The sequence below is a fragment of the Fukomys damarensis genome, unplaced genomic scaffold (assembly GCF_012274545.1).
Source record: "Fukomys damarensis isolate Sample0158 unplaced genomic scaffold, DMR_v1.0_HiC HiC_scaffold_32, whole genome shotgun sequence".
Classification (NCBI taxonomy): domain Eukaryota; kingdom Metazoa; phylum Chordata; class Mammalia; order Rodentia; family Bathyergidae; genus Fukomys; species Fukomys damarensis.
In genome coordinates this window covers 37,407,990-37,418,263 of record NW_022900944.1, presented here as the reverse complement: position 1 = coordinate 37,418,263, position 10,274 = coordinate 37,407,990, and the positions used below count along the sequence as shown (strand labels likewise).

At 49.9% G+C, this 10,274-nt stretch overlaps 1 protein-coding gene across 1 annotated transcript in view; it reads right to left on the bottom strand.

The window, feature by feature from the left end:
* Nucleotides 1–3,872: 3,872 nt before the first annotated feature.
* Nucleotides 3,873–10,274, bottom strand: part of St3gal2 (ST3 beta-galactoside alpha-2,3-sialyltransferase 2) — a 14,411-nt gene continuing 8,009 nt past the window's right edge. Inside the window, exons 3-6 of the mRNA XM_010644425.3 lie at nt 8,959–9,138; nt 7,945–7,990; nt 7,557–7,676; nt 3,873–5,972 (exon numbers count right to left, since the gene is read on the bottom strand). Coding sequence (XP_010642727.1) covers nt 5,799–5,972; nt 7,557–7,676; nt 7,945–7,990; nt 8,959–9,138 — 520 coding nt within the window. The 3' untranslated portion in view covers nt 3,873–5,798. The remainder of the gene's footprint in view (nt 5,973–7,556; nt 7,677–7,944; nt 7,991–8,958; nt 9,139–10,274) is intronic.

Genomic DNA, 10,274 nt, shown 5'->3' with positions numbered 1-10,274 from the left:
TTCTGTGCTGTTGCCCCAGCCTCGACGGTTACCACAAACAAGGCACAAGGAAGAAACTACCTACCTCATTGAATTATGTTTGGACTTGACCAAAATTTGTGAAAATACAGTACAAAAGAAGGAAATTACATTTGAAAACTTCTGCAGCTTTTAAAACCACTGTGTGCCCTGTCCCTCTAATAATCTACTTGCTGTTGGTATGATTGGATCCAAGACCCCTGGCTGCTCTGTGGCTAGGGTGCTAAGACCAGCCTCCTCCCCCAAAGTGACAGGTGCCACGCTTTTCCGGAGGCTGGCAGACAAGGTGCGGCTGGGTCTAGATGCCTGAAGAGTTGGCCGCAGACTCCCTAACTCACCCTCATCACTAGCCTGTGGGGATCAGTTTCCTGCCCTGGTGATTATTCTCCTGACACTAGAGATGTCCGCACTGCCCCCTTTACCCTGGGTCTGTGGAGCAGACAATCTCCCTCTTGCTCTCTCGCAAGCTGCTCTGCTACTGTTGTAAACCACCAATCTGGGGGGGAAACCCCAGCCTCCGGAGAGATTGACCAGGCCAGGGTGAGCGAGTCCTTGAGGTTCAGGGCCTGCCTTCTCCTCAATGCTCCATCAGGTGGCACCTGGAAGACTCCGGAGACTGTGAAGCCGCACCTGGCCCACTTCCTGCGGCAGAGCCAAGCAGCAGTCTGGAGAGGACATGACCGCCTGTGGAGGCTCAGGGTAGGCTCTTAACCTGCAGTGGTGGACTTTCTTATGCAGTTCATACACTGTACAATTAGGGACTGGAGTTTAGCTACATGCATCATTCATTATAAGAAATTTTGATAGTAATTATGAGAAACACTTTACTAATCATGACTTATTTGTATTTTTCTGCTTATTAGACTAATTTATGCTCATTAAAAATACTGTGGATATATAACCTGAAAGTGCTTGTTGACCCCACTCTGGGGTTACCATTGCTACCAGCTTGCAGGACATTCTGTCATATTCCCCTCTGTGTTCGAGAAGTGTGACTTGTCAGCCGGGCAAGGTGGTACACACCTGTAAACCTAAGAGCTGGGGTGGCAAGTTCAAGGCCAGGCTGACAACTTAGACCCGCTTAAATGATTAAAGAGCGGTGGATGTAGCTCAGTGGTAGAGCACCTGCCTAGCAGGGACAAAACTTCGGGGGTGTAGTCAATGGGCTGCAGCAACAAACTAAGTGTGTGTTGTCTTCACACTACTGTGCAGCCTGCGAGGCTGCGCTGACACAGTGAGCACACACGTCTGCTGTCCCGCCAGCATGGAGTTCTCCCAGCAGGCAGTTGGTGGTTTCCCCAGCAGTAAGCTTGGGGTGGGGTATTTCTGGCTTTTGTTAATCACCCACAGCACCACAGTGAATGTCTCTGTTGTTGTCCTCGAAGTGGTACAGTTAGGTCAAAGAGGGGGAAACATTTAAAATCATAATACATTGCCAATCAACCACAGTAAGAGTTTTTAACTATAGTAGCAATTTTTTAAATTTTGGTACTGGGGATTGAACTCAGTACCTTGGTTTGTGAGGCAGGTGGCACCACTGAGCTAAATCCCTGGCCCAAAAAGATTTGGTTAGAGATGTACTCCTTAGTATCCTTTTTTGTTTTTCTGGTACCAGGGATCAAACTTGGGGCCTTGCATACATAACCTAGAGTGCACTTGAACTCAAGTGATAGATCCTCATGCCTCAGCCTCCCAAGTGCTGGGATTACAGGCATGTGCTACCACGCCCAGCCAGATTCCATTTTACTTCAAAAAGTCTAAATTTTATGTTATGACTAGAAAAGAACTCTAAGAAATGAACCATATTTCCTGGAGAGGGGACTCGGGTAATTTTCTAAGTTCTTAGAGCTCTTACAATGTTAGCTGGCTATGGTAGGATGTGCCCATAGTCCCAGCTACTTGGGAGGGTGTGGCAAGAGGATTGCTTGAACGCAGGAGTTTGTAGCCAGTCTGGGCAACATGAGACCCTTGTCTCAAAATAAAAATCATTTTACCGGGTGTGGTGGCGCACACCTGTAATCCCAGCACTGGGGAGGCTGAGGCAGGAGGGTTGCTGAGTTCGAGACCAGCTACATAGTGAGTTCCAGGTCAGTCTCAACTACGTAGGGAGACCCTGTCTCAAAAAAAAAAAAAAAATCATTTTGTGTGTGTTTGGCTGTGAGAGATTTTGGTTCCACAGAGGGTGAGCCCGTGGAAGAGCTGTGGGCCTGGGCCTGTTTGTGGGAGCTGATGTATGTGGGGTCCAATGAAGACAGTCCCTGGGGGAGAGGGAGCAGTTTACAGTGAGACCCAGGGGATGGAGGAGACGCTGTCCCAAAGGGAGGTGGGAGGCCAGACTGTGGTGAAAGTTAAGGCCCCTCTGACTCAAAACTCTTGAGATCTCTTCTGTGAGCTAGCAGTGGAACAAAAGTGCAAGGCGTGTGGGTGTGGTGTGTGCTCACTCATCCCAGCAGGAGCACAGCTAGGCTACAGCGTCTCTGAGGTGAAAATGGAAGCTTGCTGTGCTCCAGCCAGGAGTGTACTGGCCCAGAGTGTGGGATCCCGCCACTGCTGCCCTGAGAGACCTGAGCAGCCCCTTCCTCGAGCCACTGCACTGCAACTTGTCCTGCCCGGCGGCTGGAGTGGGTGTGGACCTCACCTTGCAACAGGTGAGTGACGGCCACTGTGGGCTCACCCTGGCTCTCTGGTACCCTCAAATTCTTGTTGGACAGAAGCTACCGAGGCCAACAGACTTGGCTATCGGTAGCAGCTGGAGGGGACAGAGACTTGGAAGGGCAACTGTTGTGAGCAGAGAAAACTGAGAAGAGGAAAACCTTTAAAGTGAACCTAAAAACTAAAATTCCAAAAGCCATGAGTCCTGATGTTAAGAAAGACCGATGAATATAGGAAAACATCCACCCCAAATAAAACTAAGATTATGTATGGCCTGATAAAAGATTAAGCATGTTTGGATACTCAGCAAAAGGAAGTTTGTTTTTCCCTTCACTGGGATTGCACATGCTGTACAACTGAGGTATATCCTGAGCCCCTTTTTTGAGACAGGGTCTTGCAATTCAGGCTGACCTTGAACTTGCTGCAGTCCTCCTGCCTCAGGCTGGCTTTGAACACAAGTATTCTATCTTAGCCTCCCTAGTGCTGCAATTAGGAACCAATACTAATATGTTATTCACTAAAATCCACACTTTATTCAGAAATTGTCCCCTACTTTCCTTTTCCTGCTACAGGACCTCACATATTTTGCTATTTTAATTTTTTTGTGGTACTAGGGATTGAACCCAGGGCTTTCATACTGAACTATATCTCCAGCACTTCAAATTTTTAAATTATTTTTTATTTTGAAATAGGCTCTTGCTAAGTCATTATGCTGCCCAGCTGCCTCTTCTTGGCCGTGACAGCTTAGCACATTTGCCACTGATATAACCCTGAAGTTTTGTGGTATATTGACAGGGATTTTCTAGGATGATTCACTACTGGAATTTGTTCAGTGTTTTTCTCAAGATTAGACTGGGTATAGGTTATTGGAAGACCACAGCCAGCCTGGAATACATAGCAAGACCCTATCTCAAAAGCAAAACAACCCTAGAAACAAACTACAAAGCTGTATGGGGGGAAAATATATATAAATATAAAAAGGTACTGTTTTTAGGTTGTTTTCTTTTTACATTCAGTTCTGTGATCTATTTGGCATTTACTTCAGTGAATGTTTTCTAAATTCACTTTTTTTTTTTTGTACTGGTGATGGAACTTGGGTCCTTGCGCTTGCAAGGCAGCAGGTGGAACCACTCAGCTAAATCCCCGGCCCTCACTTTTTTTTTTTTTGAGACAGGGTCTCACTAAGCTACCACATTGCTCAGGCTGGCCTGGAACTTGAAATGTTCCTGTCTCAGCCTTCCAGAATGCTGGGGTTGCAGGTGTGTGCAACCATACCCAGCCAATGAGTTGATTTTTAACCCAAATCCTCACAGTCCAGGAGATTTGGTGTGTGGGGCACTTCAGAGTGCAGTTCAGGAAGCCAGGCTTGTCAGTTTTAAGAGGAAAGTATCTGGGAGTTGTTCTGCTCCCCTCCCGACCCCTCTAGCATTTTAGCCATTACAGGTCACAGCAGCTGGGATTCTCAGCTACACCTTTGGTGATTGGACACATTTCACAACAAACAGCTCTAGGTTTTTTGTTTCTCATTTTTTTTAATTCCGAAAGAAAGGGGAAAGAATAAAAAATGTTTAAATAACTATTGCAGAAAAGGTGATCTGGGCTGAGTGCTGGGACCTACCTCTTCCAGGATGGGGATTAATGGTTTAAACAAAAGAGAAAGAAACAAAAAAGAAATAAATTATTCTGCTCAATACTGTTTGGCATAATTGCATTGTTTATCATCTTCTCAACACTCAAAACAGCCTCTTGTGGAAGCACTGAGATGAGAATGGCAAGAAGGGCTGGCGGGACCTGAGAAAGGACCTGCGGGGAACCAGCACGCTTCGGAGACTGGGAAGGCAAAGATGCAAACCAAGTTTTCCTTAACGACTGCTAAGGGGCGCCCACGCCCTGCCCACTGCTCCCCTAGCTGTCCCATGGGTGACTGTCCCCACCTCTGAAAAGGACACTGCCAGGAAGGAAGGAGGCTCCTTTCCCTGATTTGGGAGCTTCACGGAAGCCCTTTCCGACTACATTTCACAACCTTGAAGGTGAGGACATCAGCAGCAGCTCTGAGGCCTTAGGCTGACTTTCAGTCAGAACCCCTGGTGTTCGCCTCCCATCCTTACAGACTGGAAACTGGGCTGGGAGGCGGGAGGGGCACTGTCTATAAGGCAGCGCCGGAGCGGGGAACCAGAGAAAGAGCCCAAAGCAAATCGCACCCTGGGGTGACGGGTGAAGGAAGAAGGTGCATGCACGGCCAGCTGCGCTCTACTCCGGCCTCCTTTCCAGCGTGCAGCTCTCCCTAGGGCCAGCCCGACGCGCGCGCGTGTGTGTGTGACAGTGTGAGAGAGGGAGGGGGGCAGGCAGAGAAGCAGGGCCCCAAACCTAGGCAGCTTTCTGATTGTTTTCCCAGAGCAACAAGTAGGACCGTGAGGGGCCTCGGCCTAAGGTGTTGGGGACAGGGCACGCGTGAGCAGCACCTAACGGGTCACCGACAGGCTTCCGGCTCCCCCGCCCCGTTCCTGACACCCGTTACAGAGGTGGGCGCCGGCCAGGTCGCCCCACGGCAGAAACGCCCGGTGGAGGCCGCGCTCGTTGGTGGCTCTGCACTCGCCCAGCCGGCCGGAGGACGCGGGAAGAGCAGCCGCCGCCGCTCCCGGCTCTAGGGACATCGGCTCCCCGGCCCGCCACCACCCCGTCCCCTCCTTCCCCCGGGTGGAACCAGCTGGCCAGCGGCCAAGACACTCCGCTTCTCGAGCCTGAGAAAAGTTCTCAATCGAGGCCCAAGCAGCCTCTACATTTTAAAAAAGCGAAAACAAAACTATCAAAAGCAGAAGGGACGGGGATAGACCGGCCGCTGGCCCGCCTCCCAAGGCCATTGATTGGAAGAGGCGGGTCCAGAGCAGGAAGTTCTCCTTGAGTCGCATGATTGGCTAGGAAAAACAAGCTCCGCCCGACTGAAGCGTTGATTGGTGCCAGGACCTAGCCGGCCCTCAGACTTGATTGACGGAGAGCAGGCGTTCCCTGGATTGCAGCGTGATTGGCCCAGGCCGCGCCGGAGGGTTCCTGATTGCCTGGCGACGCCCAGGGCCGGACCTGTTCCCTAAGCAGCGCTGCTGGGCTGGAAGGGTCGCAGAGAACCCAGCTCAGTTACCTCGGTAGACCTCGATCTTGCTGGCCTTGGCCAACATGTCGATGATGTGGGCCTCGAAGTCTGCGTCGTGCACGCCCGTCTTCCGGAACTCGCCCGCATACCTGTTATTCTCCCAGTAGTGGTGCCAGTTGCCGCGGCTATCGGCTCCGAAGCCGTACACGTTCACCTGAGGGGAAGGGCGGCAGGGTCACCACGCGCAGATAACCAGCCGGGAGCCCGGCGCCTCGTCCGTGCCCAGGGCGGAGGGGCCCCCCTTCCTCGCCAGCCCTTGCCAACTTCCTCCTTTCGTTGCTTTGAGGCAGGACCTTATTATACACGCTGTCCAGGCTGGCCTCCAGCTGGGATCCTCCTGCCTCAGCCGCCCAGTAGGTGGAATGACGACTGCACCACCGTGCCCAGTTCTATAACTTGTTTTGAAAAGGAGTACTTTTAGTATTTGAAAGCTGGTCAGTGGGTTTGCCAAGCATGAGCGCTAGCCCCATGCCACAGGAGCCCTGGCCACTAGTGAAACGTGCTTCTTGTAATGACTAACCTGCACGGGGTGGGGGGGTACCACTGGGGATTGAACTCAGGACCTTGCGCTAGCGAGGCAGGTGTCCTGCTGCTGAGCTAAATCCCCCCACAACCTGGATTTTTAACACAAAATATACTCGGGGCAGTAGGGCGTGGCAGCACACACCTGTAACTCCAGCACTCTGGAGGCTGAGGCAGGAGCCTAGGCTCCATAGTGAGTTCTAGGCCAGCCTGAACTACATAGGGAGACCCTGTCTCAAAAACCAAAATAAAAAAATAAAAGAATAAGCCTAAGGCTAAGGGTTGTGGCAAACACAACCAGCTCAAATCACTACTCAGCTGCTACCCTATTTATGATTACTTTTTCTTTGGGGGAATAGTATCAATTACGGTAGTAGTATTGTTTCATTTTTCAATAAATGTATGTATTTATTTATTCTGAGACAGGGTCTTGCTATGTAGCTCGGGCTGGCCTCAAACTTGGAGCCATCCTCCTGCCTCAGCATCCCCAAGTGCTAGAATTACAGGTGTGGGCCAAAACACCTGTCCATAAATTTAATTTTTTTTTTTTTAAGAGATAAGGTTTCATTGTATTACCCAGGCCAGCCCTGAACTCCTGGGTTCCAGGGATCATCATCCTGCTTCATTCTTTCCAGGAGCTGGGACTACAGGTGCCACCACACCTAGTTGTAAGTTGATCTTTTTATTTATTTTGGATTTTGGAAACAGGGTCTTGCTATGTAGTTCAGGGTGGCCTTGAAAAAAACTGTCTTGAACTTGCTGTGATCCTCCTGCCCTCATCCTCCAGCCTCCCTAGTGGGTGCAGGATTATTGTGCTGCGTTAACCATGCCCAGCTAAATTCATCTTTTTTTGTTGTTGTTGTGTGGTTTTTTGAGACAGGATGTCACTATGTAGTTGAGACTGACCTGGAACTCACTATGTAGCCCAGGCTGGTCTCTACTCCTGCCTCAGCCTCCTGAGTGCTGGGATTACAGGCGTGTGCTACCACACCCGGCTTAAATTTACCTTATTAATGAAGTGATTTCAGATTTAGTAAAACCATGAAAGTAATAGTTTGAGAAGTACAAATCTATACTTTACAATTTAGAAATGGAGGAGAGCTGGTTTTTGCCTACAAAAATCCTGCATTCTTCTGCTGAGACCCAAGAAGGGCAGCTTCACTTCCCTCTGTTGCCTGGGTCCTGCCATTTCCACTGCAGACGGGGGCCCACCCACCTCATCACACACATGCAGGGCAAAGAAGAGCACCAGCATCCCCGTGGAAGGGTACCGCCCGTGGTGCTCCGTCCACCTGTCGTGGATGTACTTGAAGAAGGCGGGGTTGTAGATCTGGACCTGGGAGGAGAAAGCGATAACAGGCACATGAGGGCTGGAGGCCAGGCTCGAGCAGCTTCTCCCAGTGCCTCCTGCCCTGGTTAGGGGCCAGGTGTGAGCATCCCTTGGTCCTGTGGCCTCTGCTGGATCAGCCATAGCAGCAGAGGGAACCCTGAAGGTTCTGGAGGGGCAGTGGGGTATCCCGAGGCCTCAAGACCAGGCACACCATGGGTAAGGCCAGCACTTCCAAAGGACAGGCAGCGAAGGAGGGCAGAAGGGCGGAGCTGACCTTCTCTTTGTCCACTCGAAGGAAGGACTTCACTGGCGCATAGGTGCTACAGGGAGAGAGAAAGAGAACATTACAGAGACTCCTGTATCCCTCGGCACTGATCACACCCTCGGCTTGAAAATCCTCAGAATATAAAAATGTTCTAAAGTTAACTGTGATGGTCACACCGTTCTAGGAATGTAGTAGTCACTGGACTGTACACTTTCAGAGGTGAGTTGTACTGCAGGTATCTTGTTTTGGTTTTGAGACGTGGAAGGTCTCACTACTATAGCCCACGCTGGCTATAGTAGGTTTGGTTTTGTTTTTTTGGTACCGGGGATGGAACTCAGGACCTTGCACTTTTGAGGCAGGCAGCAGCAGCAGCGAGCTAAATCCCCAGCCCTATGGTAGGTATCTTTTTTTTTTTTTTCCTTTCCTGTATCATGCCCACTGGTTCAGCTTTTAAAACCTCCTTACATAGAGAAGAGGAAAAAACAATTTTTAGCATTAAGTCCTTGAAATTAGAGAATTGCTTGGCTAAGAAAAGATTTTTTGAGAGCTTTTTGTGAGAAGTCATTTTATAGTAGGTATCTTGATAAAGCTCTTGAAAAGAAAATACTTGGTTCTGGGTGCATGTGTGCCTGTAATCCCAGGATTTGAGAGGTGGAGACAGGAGGACTGTTACAAGTGTGAGGCCAGCCTGGGTACACAATGAGTTCAAGGCCATCTTGGACTCCATAGCAAGATGGTCTCAATCAATCAATAAGGCAGTCAATGGAAATGAGGTAAAATAAAAGCAGTGAACTGGATTTCCCAGGATTCCCACTGTGCTAGGACACCTGAAGGGAGAAAGTTCTCAGGACACAGAGTCGGGAGCCCCTCCTGGAGAGAACATAACACACTGCTCCTTCCTTGCCGTTTCACCCTCGTCCTCAGATGGCACCATGCAGGCAGTGGCGCAGAACAGCTGTGCCCTCTCTCCAGTCCCCCAGCGCCCCTGTCCCCGTGCTCCACTCCCAGCCAGCAGGGACTTACAATCGGATCTGCCCGGTGGACAGGGCGCTAGCAATCCACAGCAGGTCCAGGGCCTTGAAGGGCACCAACACAAAGCTGACATTGGCGGGCAGATTCTTGGCACTCTCGGGGTACATGAAATGGTGGGTAGTCCGGCTGCCCACATCTTGCTCAAAGCCCACGGTTGGCGCCTGATTCATCCTGCAGGGAAAAGAGGATGACATGAGAAGAAACTGCCATGGAAACGGATACAAGATTGTTAAGAGGCCAGGCATGGTGGCGCACGCCTGTACTCCCAGCACTTAGGAGGCTGAGGCAGGAGGATCACCATGAATTTGAGGACAACCTGGACTACATAGTTCAAAGACAGCCTGAATTACATAGCAAGACTCTTGTCTACAAACAAACAAACAAAAAAGATTCTTTGAGGACAATTTGGTGCTGTCCATCAAAAATATCAATGAATGTACACTTTGACCCAGCAATTCCATTTCTATACAACTATGCTATAAAAATGGTTGCAAGGGGGCCAGGGATTGAGCTCAGTGGTGCTGCCGCCTGCCTCGTTCAATCCGTGGTACTAAAAAAAAAAAAAATGTTGCAGAGATGTGCAAAGATTTGTATTAAGTCTATTCAATCAATTAAATAATAAAGAACTGGTTAAGTTGCCAGGCATGAAAGCACATGTCTATAATCTCAGCATCCAGAAGGCTGAGAGGCAAGAGGATCACTACAAATTTAAAGTCAGCCTGGGCAACACAGTTAAGTTCAAAGCCCACCTGAACTACAAAGTAAGACCCTGTCTCAAAGAAAAAAAGCCAAGAAGCATCTCATCCTTTTAATCTGTACAAAATACTGGGTAAATACAATCCAAGCTGTCATTTTTGGGGAGCACCTTACATTGCAGGTAACCTGCTCTAAACAGCTGTGACATCAGAACTACCCAGATGGGGTGACCAGAACCCAGTCCTCCGCGGGGAGCCAAGTCCCCGGTGCCTCTCCCAGCTGCAAGTGCCAGCTCTGTAAAACTGGTGCAAATGTTCTCAGTCCTGAAAGCAGCCAGCCTGTCAGCTGTGCTGGGCTGTGGGTGCCCACCCTGTCTTCCTGCTCCTCACCCAAAGATGGAGCCACAGAGTCCAAGGTGTGCTGTCAGGATGCTCTGCCCCGCCAGTCACAGCTTGTCTGCTGCCTCTCTCTCCCTTCCCTGGGGCTCTGGACAGAGTCTTGGGCAACGTCTCTGTCCCCCACACACTAGGTGGGACTGAACCCAGGGACTTTGTACTAAGCTACATCCCTAGCTTTTCATGTCTTTTTTTTTTTTTTTTTTTTTTTTTTTA